This window comes from Macaca nemestrina, chromosome 18 (genome assembly GCF_043159975.1).
Source record: "Macaca nemestrina isolate mMacNem1 chromosome 18, mMacNem.hap1, whole genome shotgun sequence".
NCBI classification, from domain to species: domain Eukaryota; kingdom Metazoa; phylum Chordata; class Mammalia; order Primates; family Cercopithecidae; genus Macaca; species Macaca nemestrina.
Genome location: NC_092142.1, coordinates 49,185,118 through 49,211,409, shown reverse-complemented (window position 1 = coordinate 49,211,409; position 26,292 = coordinate 49,185,118). Strand labels below are relative to the sequence as shown.

The window sequence follows — 26,292 nt, the reverse complement described above, 5'->3', positions numbered from 1 at the left end:
ATATTCCTTGCCTGACCTCCCTCCCTGCCTGGCACCTGCCGAGCTCCTCAGCATCCTGGTCCTCGCCTTGGCCCTCATGTCCTTGCACGTCTGACCTTGTGCCCTTGTCCACTTCACACCCTGTTCCACGCCCACTGAGCATGTTCACTCCATGGACACACAGGGCTTTCTTTCTACCCCAGGCTTTGTCTATGCTGTTCCCCCTGCTAAGAACACTGTTCCCTTTCCTCCTCAGATGTTTTTTCAAGTATCTCAAACTTTAAGGTGGGCCAGGAGCTCACGCCTGTAATCCCAGCACTTGGGACGCCAAGAGGGGAGGATCACTTGAGGTCAGGAGTTCGAGACCAGCCTGGCCAACATGGCGAAATCCCATTGCTACAAAAAATAAAAATACAAAATACAAAAAATTAGCTAGGCGTGGTGGCGGGTGCCACACTGTAGTCCCAGCTACTCAGGAGGCTGAGGCACGAGAATCACAGCCTGGGAGGTAGAGGCTGCGGTGAGCAGTGATGGCACCACTGCACTCCAGCCTTGATGGCAGAGTGAGACTCCATCTCACAAAAAGAAACAAACAAAACATAAAAGTTTAATGTGTCCATGATTCACTGCAGATCTTGTGAAAAGCAGTTCTGGGTGAGGCTGGGCATTCCACAGTCCTCCTGAGCTACCAGGTGAGTAGAGGCTGCTGGCCTTGCCAGTGAGGATGGAGCCATCTCCTCCTCCTGAGCCCCCATCTGAGCTCCGAAGCCCCAGTAGATCACCCAGTGTGCACTGTCCATCTCCCCACTGGCCTCACACTCGGAGCACAGGATCCTGGCTGCCGTGGCCACCACTCACCCCCACCTTTACCATGGGGTGCTTGTGTTTGCTGACTGGATGCTAAAATTCAGCCACGCCTCCCCATCCCAATCCCAGCAGGGCGCTGGACACAGGACACCCCTGGAGATGCAATGGGCAGGGGAGGGGCCTGGCTTTGCCCAGTGCAGGCCGGCAGGCTCACCTTGGCGATCTGGTCGAACTTGCCAAAGAGCTCGTTCAGCACCACCACCAACTCCTTGGGGGAGCAGTCGCTGGCCAGCCGCGTGAAGCCCACGATGTCCGCATAGAGGATGCTGGGGGTGGGGCGGGATGGGAGGGAGTGTCAGAGCCTGGCTCCTGGACAGCAGCAGCAGGAGCATGGAGGACTGTCTGGAGCCCCAGGAGCCTACCAGGCCTGAGCCCATTCACCCCTGCCCTTCCTCAGCCTCCATAGGGATGGGAGAGTCGCGCCCAGCCATAAAGACAGATTAAAGTTCCAGGGACTTCACATTAAAGCAGAAGGGAGCAAAGTCCAGAACCTGCAGGGGCCCTCAGGCCCCCCCTGGGCCCCATCACTGCAGACAGCTGAAGGGCACTCCTACAGGCAGCCTGGAGCCTTCCCCTTTCCCATCCAATGTTCGCCACAGCACAGACCTTAGAACTCCCTGGTGAGAGGCAGCTCCGTGCTCCCTCAAGCCAACCTCCACACCCAGTGCTTTACAGGCATTGAGTCTTCACACAACCCTTGCAGAACTCCCATTCTACAGACGTACAAACAGGCTCCAGGACATTGAGACTTGCTGGGAAGCCAAGAGCTGGCATCTGCACCAGGTTTCCCTGCTCCAAAGTCCACAAGCTCATGGACCATCCACAGACCAGAGAAAAGGCAGCGGGCCAGCCTTGGATGTAATGCTGGCGCTGCAGGCAGAGGACCCCAGGGGTCTCCCGGGACCCACATTTACACTCAACAGCACCCAGCACCCACATCTACACTTGACAAACTCAGGTCAGTGCATTCAAGTAAAACTTCATGGTTCCCTGAAAATCAGGTGTGTCAGAACTGGGGCACTCTTGGGCACCAAGGCCGGGGGGCTTTACCTCCTTCTGGAGGTCCTGTGCTCCCTTGAGAATCATCGGAAAGGACCCCTTCCTTCACAAAAGCTGTTTGCTCACACAGTTTTACAGTTTTGGGGGGTGCTAGATCTTCCAATACCAATCTGAATTCTCTAATTTAAGAGCCCTGATCTGATCCTGCCCCTGGGGAAAGAAGTGGGGATTCTGAGGCCCAGGGAGGGCCCTGGATTAATCTGGAACCATGGGGCCCTCTCCCAATCCCTATATGGGCAGGAGTCTGAGCCTCCAGATAGGGCAGGGAGGCCACCTGGGGGCCAGGGGAACGGTGGACCCAGCCCCCGGGATACGCTGTCCACACATCTCACCGCCCACCTGACATTCTGGTGCCTCTTGACGTAGAGGCTGTGGAAGTTGTTGTCGGGCATGCAGCGGCGGTCGCCATGCTCCTTGAGCCGTTCGATGATGGCCAGCTTCATGCCCATGGAGATGTGGGCTGGAAGCACCGATAGCAGCAGGTTCTCCTGGGTGCCGGCGGGCAGACCAGCAGAGGGACCGGCAGAGGACAGGCAAGGTAGCATCAGGGCCCAGACCTGGCCTCCCTGGCCTCCGTCCTCCCTGCCTGCCTGCCCTGCCCACAATGTCTCCATCTCTGCTCCTGTCCTCCACCAACCCAACTGGGCATCTACCTCCCATGTACCCAGCAGCCCCCGGGACTCAGACTGACTGAGAAAAGGGCTCTTTCAGCTGGGGAGGTTAAGCTGATGCGTGAGCAGCCTGGAGCCACTACGGCCTTCTCTGCCGCCACCTGGGGACGGCGTGCCCAGGACCGAAACCACACAGAGGAAGGCAGAGTCAAGGGTCAGCAGGCTACGGTTACCCTGCTGGAGCCCAGGACTTACCGAGGTGAGACCTGCACAGGTGTCTGTCCATGCACCTCATGCACATGGCGGCATGAGTGTCTCACGTCCAACAGAAAGAGGAAGAGGACAGGGGTGTGCAGGGTGAGGAGTGGGGGCCAGGTCCCACCTGCTGGCGCTTCTCGATGCGCAGCTTCCGGCGGATCTGGATGCACTTCACAGTGTAGGTGAAGAGGTCCCGGGACGCATCCTGCATTTGGTGCTTGTGGAAGGCGCCTGTCAGGTTCCCGCACAGGAAGATGACTGTGTTGGCCAGCAGCTGCGGGTGGACCAGGGTGGGGCTCAGTATGTGGCCTGGCCCCTGCCCTCCCAGGCACCAGACTCCTAGGCAGACTAGTGATGGCACCTCTTCCCATTCCCTGACCCCCAACCCACTGAGAATGTCACTCTTCCTGGGGCAGACAGGGAAACTGAGGCCCAGACAGGAGCTAGTCTCCTAGTGAGTCACTAGGGATGCAAGACCAGGACACCCAGGAAGGCAGAAGAGACCACCTCACAGAGCCCAGGGCCTGAGGGGCTTGAGTGCTAAGGGCAGTCCCAGAGGGCACAGCGCCCAGCTGGCTGTGCAGAGGGCCAGCCTCTGCCCGGAGAGGATGCCAGGCCTGGTCAGGAGGAAACACATCTCTAAACCCCCAATAATTATGAACAGATGGTTCAGTCATTCAACAAAAAGACACAAGGCAGTGTCCTGGGATACTCCCCCAAGCCCCGTCAGGACAGGGCCTGAGGTCACGACCCTGAGGGCTGAGCCACAGGGGAGCCCTAGGCCAGCAAAGCAAAGGCCAGAGGGCAGGGCCACGTCTGAGGCCCAGCTTCGGAGCAGACTCGGAGAGGACCCAGCCTTGGAGTGGGCTGTCTACAAACACGGCTCCGGGGCCTTTGGGTCTAACTCACCCAGAGGGGGCCCCCATCTGCCCTTAGACCCAGACCACAAAACCTCCCCAGAGGCCTTAGCCCGTCCCTCACCTGCAGCCCCACCCGGACACTGGGTGTCGTGAAGCCTCCCATCAAAGCGCCGAGCACCAGGAGGTGGGAGGCGGTGGAGACGGCCCCCACAGCGATAGCGCCCCGCATGCTGAAGGGCAGCAGCGTGTACACCACAAAGACGATGAACAGGAAGAAGGGCACCTGTGGATGCAGCCTGGTGAGCCCAGTGCCCCGAGATGCTGCCCCAGGCCCTACGACCCCCAGAAACCTGCACCACACCAGCCCACCCAATTGGTGTCCTTAGGTCGGCTCCCTCGCCCCCCGCCCCGGCGTGGGCAGACATATGAAGGAACAAGAAAAGCCAGAATGTGTTTCTAGGGTGGGCCCGGCCACATGGTCCATGGTTTCCTGTGCTGATCCACTGCCTGTGGCCACCCCAGGTGGGAGGCTCCATGCCTCACGTGATCCAGGGAGCCCCCACCTGGTGCCCCTGCCACGTGGCTCTCGCTCGGCAGGAATGATTACCGGGAGGCTGAGGCATCATCTCACCAGCTGCCTCCAGCAATGCGTCCCCACCCCCCCTCCCTCCACTCCCAGAGCTGCCCCACCAACCCCACCAGCCGGTCCTGCGTCCACCCCTCTGGGAGTGCTGCCCTCTCCCTCCCCTTCAGTCCACATGGTTCCCCTGGGCCTCACCCCACCCCGCCCCAGCCACAGGAGCTGTCACAGGACCCAGGCCCACTGGTCAGAGCGTGCCACTGCTTGGTGACAGTGACCATCCAGGACTGGGCCCGTGACCACAGTCAGGTCAGTGTGGCTCAAGCCTGCAGGTTGAGCTGGTTGAGAAAGGGGCCTCTGTCTCAGCTGAGGTGGGCAGCCTGGAGCCCTGTGGCCTTCTCTGCCCCCACCTGGGGACAGTGTGCCTGGGGCTGAAGCTGTCCAGAGGCCCCAGGTCCAGTTATCCCGCTGGAGCCCAGCACTGACCCCTCCGCCTTTCCTGACACAGGAACCAGTTTGTGCCTTTTTGCCTCTTTGAGCTGAAGTTCTGTCATCTCCAACCAAACTGGAGCCACCCAAAAGTGCTGCAGCCCAGCATCCAAAGTGGACACTCTCCCCACCTCAGCCCTGTCAATGCAGAGAACTCACAGGGACAAAACCAGCCTGGGGCCATCCTAGACACACAGCCAAGCGTGGGGCAGGAAGGGCCTGTGGCATGCCCACCAACCACGGGGATGGGAGCTCCCGAGGGCACAGCCGGCAGGGAGTCCAGAGTCCCCGTTACCTGCTCCCACGCACAGGCCGCCTTCGTCCACGCGTTGAACACCAGCACGTAGCCCAGGGCTACCAGGCAGGCCCAGGTGAGCAGCGCCAAGGCCCTGAGCCAGCGCCGCAGGAGACACTCAACATACATCAGCACAGTGAGGGCTGCAAACACTGCCAGCGCCAGGAACGCCATGCCCAGAATGGCCTGGTGTCTGGAGGGGTCCTGGGTAGAGCAAACAGACAGAAATGCCTCAGCGTTTCCCAGTGCAGAGCCACCTCCTTCAGAAAGCCTGCTGGGCTGGCTGCCTCACTTACAGCTTCCTCCACATGAAGGGTGTGGATGAGCCCTCCCACGCCTGGTTCCCGCTCACCTTCTGGCCTTTCTTTGTCACCTCTGCCAAGGCTGCCTCAACCACCCCCTTCCCATCACCTCGGGAACCAGAGCATTACCCACAGTCCCGCCCATGATGCCATCACTCTCCATCCCTGCCTCCTCTCCGGATTCCCACGGTGCTCTGTGCACAGCCACAAGTCATACCACAAGCACAGGGCAGGACTTGTTCACAGGCAGAGCCCTGGAAAGCTGCCCAAAGAGGACACTGCACCTGGCCCTCAGTGAGTGAGCAGAGGCTGGTGAGGGATACCAGGAAAAGTCATCCCATAGGGGAGGAGCTGGGGCAACGGCACAGAGGTAGGACGGGACGGGCACAGCATCCAGGAGGTCCGTGGGGGCAGAGGCCTGATCTGGGGGCTGGCACACAGTAGCAAGCGTCCTGTGGTTGATAGCCACATGGATCCAGGCTGCACTGGCAGCTGCTGGGTCCTGGCCACTTGACTCATACAAACACTCTGGAGTTTCCGAGTGTTCTTCCAGAACTCTGCTAATCAAATTTACATTCACTAAAAAGAAAATGGGCCGGGCATGGTGGCTCACACCTATAATCCCGGCACTTTGGAAGGCCAAGGCAGGTGGATCAGCTGAGGTCAGGAATTCGAGACCAGCCTGGTCAACATGGCAAAACCCCGTTTTTACTAAAAATACAACAATTAGCCAGGTGTGGTGGCGTGCGCCTGTAATCCCAGCTACTCAGGAAGCTGAGGCAGGAGAATCACTTGAACCCAGGAGGTGGAGGCTGCAGCGAGTTCAAGATGGTGCCATTGCACTCCAGCCTGGACAACAAGAGCGAAACTCTGTCTCAAAAGAAAGGAAAGGAGATGGGAGGGGAGGGGAGATGAAAAATGCAGTTCCTCAGTCACATTACCCACTTTTTAAATGCTCAATAGCTGAACACAGCTAGTGGCTGTACCAAGGCAAGTGCCTGGGCCAGAAATGACATGAGTGGTGCCAGCCTGGAGGGCTGTGTTTAAAAGGATTCTGAGGTTGGGCACAGTGGCTCACGCCTGTAATCCCAACACTTTGGGAGGCCAAGGGAGGCTCACTTGAGGCCAGGAGTTCAAGACCAGCCTGGGCAATATAGCGAGGCCATGTCTCTACAAAAAAATAAAAATAAAAATAAAAAATAAAAAATAAAAGGAGGATTCTGAAAACATAGACAGGCTCAGTGTGGAGTGTAGCGATTGATTAATGATGTCTGCATGGGTACAGGAAGTGAGGGCAGTGATACGCAGGCCATCCCCTGACCCAGGTCTTCAGTAGAATCAAATTTCATCATGGAGAAAAATGAGAATAGTTTATTCAGACAAGTTAATGTAATATCTGAAACCACTCCAGACTTCAAAATTGAATTAAAGTTAGAGAGGCTGGGCATGGTCATGCATGCTTGTAATCCCAGCTACTCAGGAGGATGAGCCAGGAGGATTACTTGAACCCAGGAGTTCAAGGCCAACCTGGGCAACACAGCAAGGCCCAGTCTCAAAAACATTTTTTTTTAAATTAGAAACTTGTCTTCTACCAGTCTAAACGTGTTGTAAAAGACATAGCATTGGCCGGGCATGGTGGCTCACATCTATGATCCCAGCACTTTGAGGGGCCGAGGCAGGTGGATCACCTGAGGTCAAGAGTTCAAGACCAGCCTAGCCAACATGGTGAAACCCCATCTCTACCAAAAATACAAAAATTAGCTAGGCATGGTGGCACGCACCTGTCATCCTAGCTACTCAGGAGGCTGAGGCAGGAGAATTGCTTGAGCTCAGGAGACAGAGGTTGCAGTGAGCCGAGATCATGCCACTGCACTCCAGCCTGGGTGACAGAGTGAGACTCTCAAAAAAAAAAAAAAAATAGCATTTTACAGAAGAGGAAACTGAGGCTAAGAGAAGATGGCAGCTTGGCCAAGGTTGGGGCTGAGATGTGAAGCCCAGGGGCTGCCCTCACTCACCCCCTGGCTGAAGGCGATGACGATGAGGGCCACGCAGGCAGTGGCGGCCACCAGCAGGAGCGTGAGCAGCAGCGGCCCATGCTGGCTGGTGAGCCGGTACTTCTCGTAGAGCGCATCTTGGTCAGGACCCTCCTCGCCCTCGTTGAGGAAGTAGCGCCCCTTGGCCGGCATCTTCCACCCTCGGCCGTTAAGGAGGCCCCAGGGCCTGGAGGGCATCTGTCTGCCAACGCCCTCCCCCGTGGGCCTAGGCCTCTGTCCTCTCCAAGGCAGGCAAGCAGGGCTGGGGAGAGGGCCTCTGAGCCTGCTGCTCCATGGCCAATGAGGGGTCCACACAGCTCTGGCACCAGGCCTCACTCACTGTGCCGCCGGCATCCTCCTGTGCATCCAGACTGGGCTGACTCCACACGCAGTTCCTCAGCTCTGCGGAGATGAAACAGACAGGAGCTTGACCTAATGGGCCAAGTCAGGGGAGGGCTGGCACTGGGGAGAGCAGGGCCCAGGCCTCACAGCACCAAGTTTGATTTATCCATCTTAACCCTAACCTAACTTTTATGTCCTGTTGTTGTAAAGCTAGTCCCCTGTGTATTCTAGAACTGCACTGTCCAAGATAGTAGCCACTAGCCACATGAGGCTGCATTTTTTTTTTTTTTCAAGACACGGTCTCACTCTGTTGCCCAGGCTGGAGTGCAGTGGCATGATCATAGCTCACTGCAGCCTCAAACTCCTGGGCTCAAGTGATTCTCCCACCTCAGCCTCCTAAGTAGCTGGGACTACAGGTGTGCACCACCACATCTCCAGCTAATTTTTAAATTTTCTTTTGTAGAGATGGGGTCTCCTCCTGCTGCCCAGGGTGATTTTGAACTCATGGGCTCAAGCTATCCTCCTGCCTCAGCCTCCCAAAGTGCTGGGATTACAGGCATGAGCCACCATGCCCAGCCACTATTTTAAATTAAATTTAAATTAATTTAAAATCAAGTTAGAAATTCAGACCCTCAGTCACACTAGCCACATTTCAAATACTCAACAGCCAGCCAGGCATGATGGCTCATGCCTGTAATCCCAGCACTTTGAGAGACTGAGGGAGGTGGATCACCTGAGGTCAGCAGTTCGAGACCAGCCTGGCCCACAGGGTAAAACCCCATCTCCACTAAAAATACAAAACTTAGCCAGACATGGTGGTGTGTGCCTGAAATCCCAGCTATTCGGGAAGCTGAGGCAGGAGAATGGCTTGAACCTGGGAGGCAGAGGTTGCAATGAGCTGAGATCGTGCCATTGCATCCAGCCTGGGCAATGGAGTGAGACTCTATCTCAAAAAAAAAACAAAAACAAAAAAAGTCAAATACTCAATGGCCACATGCGACTGGCGGCTGCTGTACTAGACAGCACAGAAAAATAGAGCATGTCTATCATCACAGAAACTTCTACAGGCCAGCTCTGCTCTGCACGTTTCTCTGTTTTGCTTTCACACTAAGGTCTCTGATTCATCTTGATTCACTCTGGGTATCGTGTGAGGCAGGGATCAAGGTTCATTTCTTTTTTCCACATAGATATTGAATTATCCCAGTAGTGTTCAGTGAACCAGCAATCCTCTCACTGAATTTCAGTGGAGCCACCTCTCTCATAAGTCAGGTGATCACACAGATGGGGTCTGTTTCCAGGCTCTGCTCTGTCCCCATCGTCCTGGTGTGAACACCACATTCACTTCATTTTCCAGTGAGTCTCATGTCTCCAGGCACAGAGCGTTCCAAGCTGTGATCCTAGGAGCCCTGAGATTTGGGGACATGCATCAGGCCCCTGATGGGAAGGGAAGGTCGGAGGGCATAGACTCAGGCAACCCATGCCTGCTTCAGCCAGAGTAGCCCCCTGCATCTGTGTTACAGTAAGTTTCACATAAAACTGCATTTTCATTTTCTTTCTTTCTGTTTTTTGTTTGTTTGTTTTTTGTTTTCTTTGAGATGGGGTCTCACTCTGTCACCCAGGCTGGAGTGAAGTGGTGTGATCATAGCCTGCTGCAGACTCAACCTCCCCGGACTCAGGCAATCCTCCCACCTCAGCCTCCTGTGTAGCTGGGACCTGAGCCTGGGGAGGCTTAGGCTGCAGTGGGCCATGTATTTTTTGTAGAGATGGGGTTTCGCCATGTTGCCCAAGCTAGTCTTGAACTCCTAGGCTCAAGCAATCTACCCTCCTCAGCCTCCGAAGTGTCAAGATTTCAGGCATGAGCCACTGTACCCCGCAAAAATCTTGTTTATTTGTTTAAATAGCCCACTGACATAAATTTCAGATGTCTGCAAGCCTTGCTTCACAGAAAAGGAAGCTGAGTCTCAGAGAGGGACACAGTGGCCCCTTTGTGACACACTGGGAGCTGACCCCCAGGCTTGCCACGCTCAGCCCATACGGGCTCCTTCTTTCCCCAGCACCATTCATTCCTTAGCATATTCATTGATTCCAAAAAGGCTGTGAATCACACCTACGCCTGCCAGTCCTTACACCTCCTGTGTGCTAGGCTGGACTCTCTCTCCCCAGTGATCTCCATCAGTCTCCAAAGGAAGGAATATTACCAAAAATGTGCAATCCCTCACACAGCAATGGGGACTTGGGGACAGCTGCCATATTCCCAACAGGACCCTTGCATGAAGGGGCCACCCTGGACCAAGAATCCAGGCCCCCGGTGTCCTCCAGGCCTGCCTTGGATTGGAACCAGAACAGGGCCAGAGGCAGAGGCTGTCTCACGGCAGGGAGGCTGTGAGACATGGGACGGCTCAGGGCAGTCATGGGGCACAAATGGCCAGCCACCAGCGGAAGCTTCAAAGGACAGCTGGTCCAGCGGAGGGAAGGTGGCCAGATGAGCCCCCAGCCCCCAAAGGTAAAAAGCAGAATATCCAGGGTCCCCAAGTCTAAGGGAAGCCCCCCAACCTCAACACCTGCTACTATGAGATCCCAGGGGCCACCTTGATTCCAGGAGCCACCTCCGGCTCTATTTCCTCTGGAAGTTCCTATTCCATCACCACACACCAGGAACAAAATGCAAAAACCACATATTTGGGGGAGGAGGAAGGGGTCATTTGCTGAGGAGCCCTGTCTCCTTCAGTGCCTGGGCAGGTGTCTACAGGCCTTAGCACCTGTTCAACGAGGGGCAACCCTTCTGGGGTGTGGCCCAGAGCTGTCAAAGTGCCCAAAGTGCTCAGACAGGCTACAAATCTGATTTCTATGTAAAATGATTTTTAAATGTTGGCAGCTGAATTCAAATTTTGCAGTGATTGCAGCCCACTAGTGTACAACCTCTAAATCTAAACTAACCAGTCTATTCCACAAGAGGCATTTACTGTGCGCTAACCATGTACATCCAACACTGTGCTGCAGGGTTTGCCAAACGAGATACGGTCCCTGCCTGAGACACATTCAATCCAGCCCCCTCCCACCCCAAAATAGCCTTTTGCAGTAATAACAGCAGCAGTTCCTGCCACCCCCGGCACCTGCACACACATTCGCTCTCATCTTCACAACCGGCAAAGGCCAAGGTGGCACCACCGTTTCACACATGCAGAACTGAGCCCAGACAGGCAGAGTGGTTGCCTAAGATCACACTGCTGGAGCTGGTAGACAGAGGGGCTGGGATGCAAACCCGGGTCTGCCAGCTCCCAAACCAGGGCTCCTCAGCCCAGGCTTCCCCACTGACATCCCGGGGGACCGAGCCAGATGCCACAGCACACAAACAGCAACCTTGCCTGCCCCCTGGCCTGCTGCCAAACACCAGTGCACCAGGACGGCCAGACTGAGAAGCTCCAAACACCAGAGGGCTGAGGCCACTCCCCACAGCTGCTCCATCTCCCAGGCAAAGCCCCCAGACCAGAGCTGAGGCGGCCAGACACGTGCGTGAAAGTGCAAGTGTGACTGTGTGTGGACACACCCACTCCAGGCACACAAAGCCAGACTGGGCCACCACGAGGAGAGGGAGGAACCAGCTGAGAGGGTCCCAAGGGCCCGTGGGAACCCAGGCCTGGTAAACACGCCTCTCAAGGAACTCATTAGGCCACTTTCCGGGCAACGGCAGGCAGGGGCAGGTGAACAGGGGAGAGCACGGGCACAAGGACTTCGGCCCATCCAGGGACCTTGGCCAGCTCCTGGAACAAGCCGGGCACCGTGAGGCCTGGGGGGAATGAACTCACTGATCACATCTCCAGAGGGGTCCAGGAACCCACCACCAGTGGCATCTCCCCAGGCCAGCTCCTCCCTAGGAGCCACCCTGCCAAAGTCAGACCCAGAGGCACCCCCTGCCTGGGAAGTTTTCAAGGCCTCCTGTCCAGTCACCAGTTCTTCCACCAGTCCTCAACTCAGTTGGCAACAGGGAGGGCCTCCCCACAAGGCCCTGGATAAAGGAACTCTTCTGCCATGTCTGAGACACATCCAATGCAGGGCCCCCTGGATTGAATGACCCTGCTGTTAGTGCACACCTGCTTGCTAACAAATGACCCTGTTGTTAGCGTGTATACCTCCACGATGGGGCTCACCACCTCTCAGGGCAGTCTCCTCCATCACTGGGCACTTCTTTGGCCCTGAGGCCTCCCTTAGCTCAAGCCAAGCCCTGCCTCCCTGTCACTCCCTCACCCACACTGCATGGGTCCTGTCTGACTTCCAAAGTCACCAAGAGCAGAAGTATCAAGTCCCCTCTTCCTGAGGAGACTACAGTCCCAGAGGCCCTTACTTATTCTCACCTCATGACCAGCCCAGTGGTACAGCAGGGTAAGCAGCCCCATTTTAAAGAGGAGGGGACTCCCCTGTGGGGAAGGTGTCCAGATGGGAGGAGGGTGTTTCATGCTTCTGCTGTGCAATGTCCCCTCTCCCGACCCTCAGTACCCTGGTTCAGGGGCCACATGACCCTGCTATAGCCAATCAGCAAAGTCCCTCTCAAGCCTCAATGCCACAGGCCTGGGCTGTGAGGGCTGTCTTTGGACTTCTGCTGACCCAGGGAAAGAGGCGTTCTCTTTTGTTGCTGACCTGGCACTGTCAGCAGACACCTGAGCCACCACAAGGAGAGAGCCCGCCTGAAAATGACACCAACATGGAGAACTGGCACAAGACAGGGGCGTGGCAACACCTCCTGGGGCCACAGGAGCCAGCTGTGCCTGAAGCTTATGCAACCTCTAGATATTTAACCACATGGGACAAGTAATGCTTCTTTCAGCTTCAGCTAGTTTGAGCTTCTGTCACTCGCAACCAAGAGTCTCAAAGTCCACACCGGGCTTCTGGACCCAGTTTGTTGCATCTAAAAAGCACCCATGGCCCCTCAATGGGTTCAGAGTCAACTGGAAGGGTCCCAGTCAGCACAGAGATGACAGTGTGACGCTGCAGATACAAGCAGTCCTCCAGAAGGGAGCTGGGGCTTGGAGGGGACAGCCCCGCTTATCCCTCCATCACAGGAGGTCAAGGCTGAATCCACTGAACTATGATCATGCCACTGCACTCCTGCCTGGGTGACAGAGCAGAACCCTGTCTGGAAAAAAAAAAAAAAAAGCTGGAATCTAAACATAGGATATCTGGGGTCCCTATCACCCTCATGGTGCTGGCATCCAGAAATCCCATGATATCCCAAAACACCAACCTTTTCCCCACAAACAAGGCCCAGGACAGAGCTATGACCAAGAGGTGGGGAGCTCAGGGGACCCTGTCGAATTACTTCCCTCTGCCTTGCAGGAGCAAGTTCAGGTCAGTGAACTCCAGGAGGGCCTCCTCCTCCAGGAAGCCCTCTGAGCAACCCCTCACACACCCTCTTATCCTGCAACTACGGCAGGACTGTGGTCTCCTCACCAAATACTGGCTGGCTGGGTCCAGGTTCTCCAGCCAGAAGAACTGCTGGAAGCAGAAGACTGGGATTCCATACTGCAACTGCAGGGCCAGGTCCCCGGGTGCTCGGGAACTCCTTCCCCAGTCCAGCTGATCTGGCAGTGTCCCCAGAACAACCACAGCCCTTGTGCAGAGTATGTTCTAGAAACCCCCAGCTTTCACAGATGCAGACAGGACAGCCACTTCCTCACCCAGCCACTGTTGGCAGAAACCACAGACTGGCTTCCTCCGGCTAAGCCTCAGCAGGCTCAGGGCTGCCATGGGGCCCTGGTGGCCTCAAAAAGGGGAAGTAGGGACCTTGGAGTGGGGGGGGCATGGAAGCCTCCAGGGAAGAGGCCCCACTCTGGTCCCTGGGCCCACACCCTGCCTGGGATGCCACGCAGCTGTAGGCAAAAAAAACCTGCATGCTCCATCTTGCCCCCCGCCGGGCCTGTGGGCTCTCAGCTCCCCTGGTAGGCTGAGTCTCAGGCAGATTTTTCATTTGCCAAGGGAGTCTCATGTTAATGCGATCTCTCTCAAGGGACCTGAGCTCCATGAAGCCAGCAGCTGCTCTGCCCAGTGCAGGCCTGACCCAAAGAGGCCCCCAGGAAACCTCGTGGAACCCAGGGATTCAATTCTGCTGGTATTCAAGGTCCCACACCCCAAGCCCAGCCCTCCCCAGACCCTCCCTGTCCCCAGAGCTCTGCGGCCCCCATGCCCTGCTCTCCCAGGCCCCTCCCCTACCCAAAGGCCTTCCCATTGTGGGTCTAACATCCCAGCCCCCTGCCTCGCCAAACTGTCGTGGTGGGATCTGTGTGTGTGTCCCGCAGCTGATCCTGGCAAATGCCTGTGACATGAATGGCCAAGAAGGTTAGCCAGCCAGAATCCTGCGCCAGGCCCAGGGTAGGGAAGCACGCAGAGTGGCATGGGTGAGGGAGGAGGGCGCCACGGCTGAAGGATGAGGGCAGATGAAGAAAGGGCCTCCCTCAAGATCAGGAAGCACCTGCTGCACCCGCCACACCTGCCTTACCCGCCACAGCACACCTCTCCCAGCTACACTCGGCCTCTGGGAGGATGCCTGCACCCAATCCCAGCTCTGCTACCAATGGCCTGTGAGTGGCAGTTGCCTGCACACTCTGGCCTCAGTTTCCTTATCAGTAAACTGGGGGTGCTGATAGCCAGGTCGTCTGCACAGGTCATGATATCCAAGAGGCCAAGCTTGCAGGACAAATTGGCAAATGGCCAAGAAGTCAGGTTTAGTGTCAGAGGAAGCCCTGCAGGGTCAGAGTTCAACCATGGGGTCCAGGGAGAGGGAGAGGCAGATGCAGAGTGGGCAGGCCCCCACCCAGGCCCCCCACTGCATCTCCTGATGATAGCCTGCAAAGTTGCCCAGCAGGGGCAAAGGCTGAAGTTCCCCAATGGCATGACTGCCAGCCAACTCTGCTCCCCCTCCACAGCCCCCAAGCACCCCCAGGCTGACTCTGTTCCCACTCCCAGGGCACAGGCTGCTGATCAGTCTTGGGGACCAAAAACCTGCATTCCAGTCCCAGCTTAGCCACCAACATGCTCTGTGACCCTGAACAAGTCTCTTGCCTGACCTGTGCCTTAGTTTTCCCTCTTGCAAAGAAGGGGCTGTGTCAGACCTCTGAGACCAGCTCTGGCCTAGTTGGGGCTGGACTGGGGGTGGAGGCTGAATCAGTAAATGAAAAGGATAAGGGACTGGAGAAAAACTGAGGGAAAAGGCTGAGGTTCTCGCCTGGCCCCAGAGAGCCACTTCTAGGGATGGGTAGAAAGTTGTTCTTTGATTCTTTGGGACACAGCTAAGGTAGTGTTAAGAGGGAGATTCGTAGCATTAAATGCCCACATCAAAAAGTCAGAAAGATCTCAAATTAACAATCTAACTTCACAATTGAAAGAAATAGAGAAGCAAAAACAAATCAACCCCAAGCCTAGCAGGAGACAAGAAACGACAAAAATCAGAGCTGAACTGAAGAAAAACAAGACAAAAAACCATTCAAAAGATCAATGAATCCAGGAGTTGGTTTTTTGAAAAAATTAATAAAATAAGCCACTAAACTAATAAAGAGAGAAGATCGAAATAAACACAATTAGAAATGACTAAAGGAATGTTATTAATGACCGCACAGAAGTAAAAAAACAACCATCAGAAACTACTACAAACACTTCTACACACAAAAACTACAAAATCTAAGAGATGGATAAATTCCTGGACACACAATCCTCCCATGACTGAGCCAGGAAGATACCAATAATGAGCTCCTAAACTGAATTAGTAATAAATAGCCTACCAATAAAAGGCCAGGACCTGATGGATTCACAGCCAAATTCTACCAGATGTACGAAGAAGAACTGGTACCATTCCCACAGGAACTATTCAGAAAAATTGAGGAGGAGGTACTCCTCCCTAACTCATTCTATGAGGCCAGCATCACCTTGATACCAAAAACTGCCAGAGACACAACAATAAAGGAAGAAAAAAAAGTATTCTTTGTTCCTGAAATCCTCCCCTCCACTTCATTCATTTGGTTAAACGTTACCCTGATCAATCTCTCCTTTAAAATGCACCCCCAAGGCTCCAGCGGCCAGGGGTATGAATCCAGGTCTACTATGTCTCATGCCCATTCTAATGCTAGTTAGTGACTGCCCAGGGGGAGTTCGACCATGCATTCCTTCAGCAGCTGTGCACTAATGCCTTCTGTGCACCAGGCGCCAGGCCAGGTACCAAGAGGAAATTCTGCTCAGGAAATGAGCTCCCAGGAGGCAGAATCCTTAGCACTGCCCCGACCAGGGTATCTGCTAGGGCTCTGAACACAGTGGGTGTTCAGGCAACAGTGTTTATCGACTGACTAACCAATCAACCAGGATCCCCTGTTGGAGGAATAGCCCTACTTTTTCCTCACTCTTGCTTGAAATTCCATTAGCGATTCATTTCTTTAAGCACTGCCCTCACTAGCCTCCCCCTTCAGAAGGGAAACACTTTCACGTCCACATTTAACAGATTTCTGATCCCCTTTCCCTTGATAAGGAAGAACAGAAAGGGGAAGTCCAGTTGACCATGGGGGACCTCAAGTGGTGCTCATCCTGCCCAGGACAAGAGGGTGCTGGCTGACTTCGCACATTGCCTAGGGCCCCACCCTGACAGTGGGTCCAGCAGTGACAGCAAGACATGAATGGGGTTAGGAGGTACAAGAAGAGCTCCACAGACCTGGCACGGTGGCTCACATCTGTAATCCCAGCACTTTGGGAGGCCAAGGCAGGTAGATCACTTGAGGCTAGGAGTTTGAGAACAACCTGGCTAACATAGTGAAACCCTGTCTCTTCTAAAAATAGAAAAATTAGCCCAAGGTGGTAGCGTGTGCCTATAGTAGTCCCAGCTACTCAGGAGGCTGAGGCATGAGAATCACTTGAACTTGGGAGGTGGAGGTTGCAGTGAGATGGGATTGCGCCACTGCACTCCAGCCTGGGCAACAGAGTGAGGCTCGGCAACAACAACAAAAAAAGATCCATTTCACAGGCCCATGGACAGATGCAACCCAGAGTAACCACTGTCCTGGAGGGGACAGGAAGGATGTGCATTTGAGTCTTAACTCTTAGGCTGCTAGTATTCTGTTTAGAAAGGCAGCATCCACAAGACAGAAAGCAAACTGGATTCACAACTTATACCAGGATTATTTCCAAAGACAGCAAGAAACTATGGGAGAATTATCATATAATGCTATAGTGAATATGGCCTTTTTATCCTGACACAAAACCCAAAAGCCATAAAGAAAAGACTGATAAATTCAGTTACATGAAAAAAAAAAAAAAATACATGGTAAAAACTACCAAAAGCACAATCAAAAGACATATGACAGATTAGGGGAACATTCATGATTCACATCACAAGGAGCTAATCTCCTTCATATGTAAAAAGCTCCCACAAATCAAAAAGAAGACCAATAACCCAATAGAAAAATAGGAGAAGACTAGGAAGAGAAAGTTCATAGAAAAGACAATCTAAATGACTCTTAAACATTTGGAAGGTCCAGGCATGGTGGCTCACGCCTGTAATCTCAGCACTTAGGTAGGCTGAGTCAGGCGGATCACATGAGGCCAGGAGTTCAAGACCAGCCTGAGCAACATGGTGAAACCCCATTTCTACTAAAAAATATGAAAACTAGCCAGGTGTGGAGGTGCATGCTTACAATCCCAGCTACTTGGGAGGCTGGGGCACGAGAATCACTTGAACTCAGGAGGCAGAGGTTGCAGTGAGCCGAGATCATGCCTGTACACCAACCTGGATGACAGAGTGAAGCTCTGTCTCAAAAAAAAAAATAAATAAATAAATAAATAAATAAATAAAAATTTAAAAAAAAAAAAAAACAAAAAACCAACCCACAGCATTTGGAAGGAAGCTGACCACACTCCTTTGGGAGGCTGAGGGGGGCGGATCACGAGGTCAGGAGATCGAGACCATCCTGGCTAACGTGGTGAAACCTCATCTCTGCTAAAAAATACAAAAAATTAGCTGGGCGTGGTGGCAGGCGCCTGTAGTCCCAGCTACTCAGGAGGCTGAGGCAGGAGAATGGCATGAACCCGGGAGGCGGAGCTTGCAGTGAGCTGAGACCGTGCCACTGCACTCCAGCCTGGGCGACAGAGCAAGACTCCGTCTCAAAAAAAAAAAAAAAAAACTACCATAGTAGCCAGGCACAATGGGATGCACCTATAGTCCCAGCTACTTGGGAGGCTGAGGCAGGCAGATCACTTGAGCCCAGAAGTTTGAGTCCAACCTGGGTAACAAAGCAAAATCCCCATCTTTAAAACAAAAACAAAACCACCATGGAAAACCATTTTTACCTAACTGATGGGCAAAGATCAAAGCATTTCATAAGTCTCATAAGTCTGTGTTGGAAACAGGCACTCACATTCCCTCCTGGGCAGGAATGTGAGTCAGTAGAATCCCCAGTGAAGGCAGTTTAATAATATCTAACCAAGTCACTAAAGGACATATGTGCTTTTTGACCTACCAAATCCACTTTGAGTAATGTATTGTACAAACACTGTCACGAGTGTGAAATGACATAAGCACAAAATTAGTCATTGAAGCATTATTTGTAATAACAAAAGATTGAAAATAATATACCTATCAGTCAGGAACTGGTGAAATAAATGATGCAATCTTACAATGGAATACTATGCAGCTGTCAAAAAGCCTGAGGCCACTTGAAACTAATGTCACAGGGTATCCTGTGAAAAATCCACACGGCAATGCCTGGAACAAATAAAGATGGAACCAGGACACAGAAAAACCAAAACTGTTGATTTCACAGAGTGGATAAATCTCACTTCTCATTTTCAGTTTCTATTTCTATTGTCAGTGTATTGCTTATGTGACTTAAAAAAAAATGTCTAATAAGAAAAATGAATCCCAGATTCATCACACCTAAATTGCGTGACTTAGCCAAGTACAGTGGCTCATGCCTGTGATGTCAGCTATTCAGGAGGCCAAGGTGGGAGAATTGCTTAAGGCCAAGAGTTCAAGATCAGCCTGGCCAACATAGTAAGATGCTATCTCTAAAAAAATTTTAAAACTGAGCCAGGCACAGTGGTATGTGCCTGTAGAGCCAGCAATTTGGGAGGCTGAGGCAGGAAGACCTCCTGAGTTCAGGTCAAGGCTGCAGTGAGCAATGATTGTGCCACCGCACTCCAGCCTGAGAAACAGAGCAAGGCTCCATCTCACTCATTCATAAACAAATTAAATATTAAAAGAAATAATACATTACATGACCTGACAGATTCTCTGTGCCTCAGTTTCCTCATTTTAACAAAAGGAGAATAACAGTCCTACCCCACAGGGTTTTGAAAGAATTCAGTTGGGGGTGATGCAAGCAGTGTGCTGAGCCACTCCTGGCACAGAACACCCCAGTCTAGACGGCACGCATCACCAAGTTGTCAGAAAGGCCCATGGGGTGTGGAAGCCACCTGTCCCCTCCCCTCAACCCTGCCATGAGCCAGCAGCACTGGGGGTGAGAAGGCCCGGCCCCCACTCTGGCCTGTGAGCGCCCAGCCTCTGGGAGGTGGAGAGAACACTGGTCAGCAACTCAGGCCGGCTTTCCAGGGCCATGAGCGGCTGTGTGGGCTGACCCCTCCATGTAGGGCCTATCTGGGCCTCAAGGGAGTGACCGTCCCACCCAACCCAGGTCAGAGGGAGGTGGTGATGTTGGCCTGAGCTGGAGGGAGCTCACAGGTGACATCCCAGGCAGAGTCAGGTCCTCGGCCCAAACCTTCCAGGCGTGCTGGTAGGAGAGAGTGCAGTACCCAGGCCTCAAAATAAGCTCTGTGACCTCAGAGCCCAGCTGGGAGACAAACTGGGCCAAAAACCACCTGGCTGGTCATCTCCTCTGAGAACCTGCAGAGAACCATGGGGTGAGGCCCGTCCCCCTGACTACCCAAGGGTGGTGGGTGGGGGTGCACTCGCTCCATTTCTAGCCAGGGCAACTGACTCTGGGACCTTCACCTCCAAGCCCAAAGCCCACCTGCTGGGAAACAGTGGAGCTAGGATTCGAACCCAGGCCTGCCCCTCCTCCAAGGTCCAGTGCAGATTAACTCTCTATCTGCATTTCCTGAGGTGCATTCTGCCCAAAAGCAGGGCCATGAAAAGCTACATATGTGCAGCCACACACATCCACAGCCGTTTCTGGTCACAGGTGGTACTGAGCTCAACATTCTCCTCTTCCCCATTTAAAGATCCCCCATACACATCAGCAAATTAACGGCTCTGACAAGTCCTGTAGGAAAGAAGCCTGCTGAATTAAGCACAGCTGAACATTTCCCCATCCTTTTGTTAATGAGACTCTTTTTGCATTGAATCCCTAATGAACCTCCTTTGGGAAATGCTGACTTTGGAGTCTCCGAGACCCACCTAGTAACTCCTCCCCAAAGAGGCCTCCCTGGGCAGCTGTGGCCTGTAGAGCCCATTAGCCTCCCCTTAATTGGCAGCCTCTAAAGCTCCTTAAGGCTGGGGGCCCCACGTACCCACCTCCACCTGACCCCAGGTTGGGCTAGCTGTGCACAAGAAGATTGCAGGTGCCGAAGGGACCAGCCCATGCACCTGCCTGTGGGCCAGGATACCCACCCTGAGCTTAGCCTTCCAGGTGGTGAGAGGAGACACCTGAGTGAAAGACCGGGGCTCTGTGGTGCTCATGGTCTCAACAGCGACCTCCCTAGGCAGTTTTCAGCTGGGAAGCACCTTGCCCTGGGGAAAAGCAAGCAGGAAAAGAGCTCCAAGTGCCAACACGGCAAAGGGCTCCTGTCAAATTTCCTGCCTCTCCCGTGCAATGCAGAGGAGTGGCCCACCTGCCTCAGTTTCCCCATCTGCCACAGGTAAGGCAGTGCAGGGAATAGAGCCCTGGGCTGAATGTCAGGTGATGTAAGGTACAGTCCCAGCTCTCCCTATCACCAACTGTGTGACTCAGGCAATTCTTCACCTTCTCTGGGCCTGACTCCCCCAGGGCAGGAAAGGCCTCCAGGGTCTCTGAGGTCCCTTCCCACTCAGACCAGCAGAGAAGCCAGTCACAGAGAGGTCAGTGGGAGAGGCCTCTCCCACCTGGAGCTCAGCGGGCCACCAATAGAGCCCAGCGAGGCATCACTGCCTAGCCTGGCCTCTTGTCCCAACAGCAAGCCTAAAGCTACCACCTGGCCCGGAGGCCCCCAGTTTGGCCTCCACGACACCAGCTCGAAAAGCGCCTAACCCCAAACCAAGGCGCTAAGACCCTCACTTTCCCGAGGCTTCCTGAGAACCTGACCCAGGCCTACGGGGCACGAGAGACGCAGAGGGGACTGCCTCGTGAAGCCGCACCAGGAGTCCGGAAGAGCCCTGCTGCAGGGGAAGCAGCCCCACCCGGCCTCCCCAACCAACCACAGCCCCAGCTTCCGGCCCTGCACCCACACAGGGGCTCAAGAGCCCTCGCCATGGCTGTCCCTGGAGCCCAAGCCCCCATTCCTGGTCACTCACTCCTTCCTTCCACAAATCCTGCCCTTACGGAGCTATTGGGCACAGGAGGTCACTGTGATGGAGTCTCAGGCCACAAGAGCCCCATGGCCCCGGAAACCAGGCCTCCCACACCTACCCAGGACCCCCCAGAACACCAAGCCCGATCTCTGCTCACCCCTTGGCCAAAAAACGCCTCCAGAACTTCCCAGGCCTCCTCTGTGGCTGCGTGATTTGGCTGATTTCGGTTCCCCAAACAAGCCCCACCCTTTCATCTCCAGCTCCGGCAGTCTGAAAACACGCCCACCTCCTCACCTCCAAACGCCTTCTGCCTGGTGAACTCCTGCCCGCCCTTCAGGGCCAACCTGAGCTGCCACCTCTTCCCGGAAGGCTGCCTGGTCCCCTCCCAGTCTGGCCTTGTTCCTTAGCTTCCTCAGGGCCTGCACCTCCCACAGAAGCACAGGCCACCCTGACCTGTTACTACCTGGCTGCACGTCCAGCCATGCACTACCTAGCTCCCAGGATCTAATCCTGCCTGGTACGCGGGGACGTCAAACCCCATACTCCACAGACGGTGGGGTACAGCCAGCACTGAACTGGCAGCTAAGGACTGGGTCCCAACCCTGGAGTCCCCAGTCCCATCTGAGCTCTGGCAGGTGACCTGCCTCTCAGGACTCAGTTTCTCACCTGAGCAATGGGGATGAAACCCTTCTCTCTGCTCCATGGCCTATTCTAGCAGTGAAATGACCTCATAGCTATAAAACCTCATAAACCCAGAACCACTGCACATGGAAGGGGGCCCATCCTGCCACCAGGAAAGAGGCCACTTGTTGGCGCCACCAGACCTCCATCTGCGAAGTGCCACTGAGCTCCTGCCTGCAGCAGGTGCAGGGTGAGGCGCTGCTGCTGCTACAACAAACAAGACAGGCACTGGTGCCCTGAGGAGCCCACGCCAGGAGGAGGGCAGAGTGTCATAAACGAGCCAAGTGAGGAAAAGAAATGCCAGGGCAGGGCAGTAGGGAAGGAAGGAAAGCATGGTGGTTGGGAGCACAAGCTCTGAGATCCAACAGCAGGCTGTGAATCTCGGCTCCACCGTGGAGGAGCTGTGTGACCTTGGGCATGTTCCTGAACCTCTCTGGGCCTCAGTTTCGTAACCCACAGAATGGACTGGTAACAATACCCAGTTCTCAGGGGCTTAACGTAGACGTGGGCACACAGCAAGTGCCATCACCCAGGGCCACCCCAGTCGGCTCCAGACACCAGGGTGAGCAGGCTGAGAAATCATGACATAAACCGGTACTGGGGACACACTTCAGTACCAGGGTCTCAGCCTCACTTCCTGCCCGCCCCCAAAGGGCAGCTCTGCTCTTGTACCCGTGCTCAGGAGAGCTGAGCCTGACAAAGGAATACAGAAGTGCAGGTCCCTGCCCCCAGGGGACGGAGCAGTGTCTCCAGGGAGTCTTGATATATCAAAAGAGGCCACTTCCCATGAGCCCGGGCCCCCTTAAAATAGCTCCTTCACACAACTTAAAAGGGTTCCTCCTCCCAGCCAGATGGGGTACCTACCGGAGACAGGCTTGGGGGGCCCAGGAGCCAGATGCACACACACAGAAGGAGGTCTCATCCCAGCCTATACCAGCACCCTGGACCCCTGCTCCAGCGAGGAGATGCACAGGAGGAGGGAGACCCAGACCCTGAAGAACAGCAGCAGGACCATGACAAGCCCACAAGACTGGCCCCCAGTCCACACCCTCCCATGAGTGAGGCGAAGGGGCGTGCTTGTGAGTGGGGCAGGGCCTGCCCCTCCAACATAACTCCCACCAGGAAGACACACCAGCCCTGAGGCTGCAGAGCTCCCTGGGCCTCAGTTTCCCCATCTGTGCAGAGCAGCTGCACCCCAGCGTCCTAGGCTTCTCCCTGCCCAGCCAGTCGGTGACTCCAGGAAGCAATGACCTCAGTGAGCTGTGCCCAAGGCAGTGTGACTGAGTTGTTTCAGAGGCCAGCATGAGGAAAGCTGACCAGTTACAGGGGCAGGAAGGGCCTGGGGCGTGGAAGACAAAGCACCCTGATCAGGGTGCCCTGGGTCCAGTGGCCTCCAGGCATCCGGGCCCTAGAAGGCAGGTGGTGGCACCACCCACTGCAGGTCCCTTCTGCCTCCCGGGAACACGAGCTCCTCCCCAGGGGACAGGCCTGTGTCTGAGGGTCATGGCCGCTCCTTCTGCCCCGTCACCTCCAGTAGGTCCCAATGCCCAGGGAGGAGGCAAGAGCCTGGGGCCAGGAAACACAACTGGAAACTGGGGTGCCTGCACCAAAGACCTCCTTTGGCTTCCCTTTCCTTCAGGCCCAGTCGTGGGGTCATCCTTCCAGTGGTCAGCGGTGGTGGAGGAGACAGGGACATAAACGGAGGAATGGCAAGAAGAGGGTATCCCGGCATCCCTCGGGTTCTAGCCACAGCAAGAGAGGGGCTCAAAGCAAGGCCAAGGGGGTGGGGGAGGTGGCTGAGTGAACGGCTTAGGAGCAGAGCCAGCTGGGTCCCCTCATCTCCCCATGCTGGAGGACCCCTGAAGGAGGCCCTCACGAGCTGGGGTCACAGCCAAGCAGCGGTTGGGGGGAAAGCCCCAGGCAGCAGGAACTGTGGGGGCCAAGGGCGGGAAAGGGGCAGGAGAGAGCCAAGCTGGGGGTGAAAATGTCAGGGAGGCTGGCCCAGAGCAGATGATGGGGACAAGCAGCGGGAGTTGGGAGGGAAGTCAGGCCCGGTCTGGGAGGGCCTCACAAGCCAGGAGAAACTGACCAGATGGCTGTGCTCGAGAACAGGGGGGACCTTCTCCCAGGCTCAAGGTCAGCCGTCCCCACCCCATCCTAACGCAGAGTCTGCTCAGGTTCATCTCGGCAGCACTGGTCTGTGCTGTGCTCAGAAAATGCCTGTGAAATTGGCCCATCGAAGAGGACAGGCCAGGTGTGGTGGCTCATGCCTGTAACCCCAGCACTTTGGGAGGTCAAGGTGGGAGGATATCTTGAGCCCAGGAGGTCGAGGCTGCTGTGAGCTACGATCAGGCCACTGCACCCCAGTCTGGGCAACAGAGCCAGATCCTGTCAAAATAAAAAATGAGACAGCAGGTGGCAGCAGGAAAGCACAGTCCTAGATGTTCCAAGGAAAAGGCCACCGAAGAGGAATGGAGCTCTAGTCCCAGACTAACCGCCTAACCCTTCTCTACCCCAATATTGGTCACTTCTAGAAAGGCTTCCAGGCTTCCAAGGGAGAGCGGGGAATGGAGGATGCTTCGGCCAAGCAGGTCTGCACTCAGGGTTGGGCAATGCCCTAGCCATGATGTGGCCAGCTAAGAAATCCATGGGCAGCAGCAGGTCAGGCTAGATGCCTATGGCAAGCCGGGCAACACTGTGCCACTGTCCTTGGTGGGGAGGGGGCCACTGGACAGATGAGGGGGCTGGCGGGATCCCCAGCACACACAGCTGGAGGGACTCCAGCCACTGCGTGGCAACCTCTCAGCCTAGGCACACTAGTCTCCGGTGCCTGGGAAGGGTTTTCACCCAGCTAGCCCTCCCATTAACCTACCTGAGCCCTGCCGTCAGCCCCATTTTACAGATAAGGAAACCGAGGAACAGAGAAAATGATTAGCCCAAGGGATGCAGGTGACAGGGAGGCTGTTCAGCTCAGCCCTGCCAGCCTGCACCTCCCCGGCTCCCCCAGGAGGTCCAGTCTCCCACCCAAGGCAGGACAAGGCAGAGGAGAGCCTCGTGACACCGACAGTGACGAGCACTTCCACTTAGGTAGTGCCTCCGCTGTGCCAGGCGCAGAGTGTGCATCAGCTCGTTTAATCTTTACAACCACCTGATGCAGGGGGTACCTTTACCAACCCATTTCACAGATGCAAGAAACAGGCTCCACCCCTTGTTCATCTCACCCGCTGTTGGGAGGAGGCAGAGCAGAGCTGGAACTTGGGCCACCGGACCAGAGCACAGTCCAGTTCTGCCTGCAGGCAGGGGGCTGGACTGGATAACTTCTGGAAGACCCCTGCTTCTCTGGCTCGTGTTCGGATGTGGTCTCATTCTCTAGTTCCAACTAACTTCCAGCTCTTGGCTACATGTGTCTGTCTGTCTGTCTGTCTGTCTGTCTATCTATCTATCTATCTATCTATCTATCTATCTATCTATCTATCTATCTATCTATCTGAGACAGGGTCTTGCTCTATCACCCAGAGTGGAGTACAGTGGCACAATCTCAGCTCACTGCAGCCTCCACCTCCTGGGCTCAAGCAATCCTCCTGCCTCAGCCTCCTGAGCAGCTGGGACTACAGGCATGCACCACCATGCTAGATAATATTTGTATTTTTTTGTAGAGTTGGGGTTGTGCCATGTAGCCTAGTTTGGTCTCAAACTCTTGAGCTCAAGCGATCTGCCCACTTCAGCCTTCCAAAGTGCTGGGACTGCAGGTGTGAAACATGGTGCCTGGCCACACGTGTCTTTTAAAAAGTAGTAAATGCCTCCCCCGCACTCCATGAAAGGCTAGAATGGGCTGCTTTGATACAGGCATCCACTGTGACCCACTCTGCATGCTCCCTCAAAGACCGGGAACTTTCTCCAGTGGGGTTAAGCACTGCCCTCTCCCTGGGCAGTGGGAGAGGTGGGAGAGGGGATGCTTCGCCACCTCAGTATGAACAAGTCCACATCCTCTTCCTCCAGGACAGCAGGAAGGAGGCAAGGAGCGGTGCTGAGGGATAGGCCATCCGGCCACCTCTGTGACCCTGGCAATGAAAGGGAGTGGACAAACCGCCTACCTCCCGGCTAAGGCACGACCCAACCACATGTCCAGGAAAGCACGTGAGACAGCCCACCCTGGCCCAGCCACGGAGGAGGCCTCTTCCTACCACTTCCCTCCCGCAGTGGGCCCAGCGAAGGCCAGGCACAGGGCGGGGTAGAGGAGGCCCTCACAGGAGCCCAATTCCTCGTCCTCCCAGTAAGGACTACCCCCATGAATCCCTCAGCACCAACCAGAGCCCCTGTTCTCAGCTTTGCCCCATCTGATGTCGCCAAAAACACAGTGTCCTGGCCCTGACTCCAGGCTCAAACGTGGCAGCAGACCACACTGTGGTGGGCACAACTGGATGCCTGGGGACTGATCTGCTGGGTGATTCAGGACAGACAGCCC

At 55.0% G+C, this 26,292-nt stretch overlaps 1 protein-coding gene across 7 annotated transcripts in view; it reads right to left on the bottom strand.

The window, feature by feature from the left end:
* Positions 1–26,292, bottom strand: part of LOC105492251 (adenylate cyclase 7) — a 74,938-nt gene that overhangs the window by 24,532 nt on the left and 24,114 nt on the right. For 5 of the 7 annotated variants that reach the window (XR_011616430.1, XM_011759289.3, XM_071084514.1 and 2 more), the window contains 6 exons: positions 7,316–7,735; positions 4,999–5,202; positions 3,756–3,917; positions 2,899–3,048; positions 2,245–2,393; positions 1,001–1,112 (listed from right to left, as the gene is read on the bottom strand). Coding sequence is in view for 6 of the 7 variants with exons in the window: in XM_011759289.3 (XP_011757591.1) it covers positions 1,001–1,112; positions 2,245–2,393; positions 2,899–3,048; positions 3,756–3,917; positions 4,999–5,202; positions 7,316–7,531 (993 nt within the window). In the remaining variant the exon portion in view is untranslated. Of the gene's footprint in view, positions 1–1,000; positions 1,113–2,244; positions 2,394–2,898; positions 3,049–3,755; positions 3,918–4,998; positions 5,203–7,315; positions 7,736–13,120; positions 13,285–21,303; positions 21,407–26,292 lie in introns of those variants that run through there. The other 2 variants (XM_011759287.3, XM_011759290.3) reach the window with 2 other exon arrangements.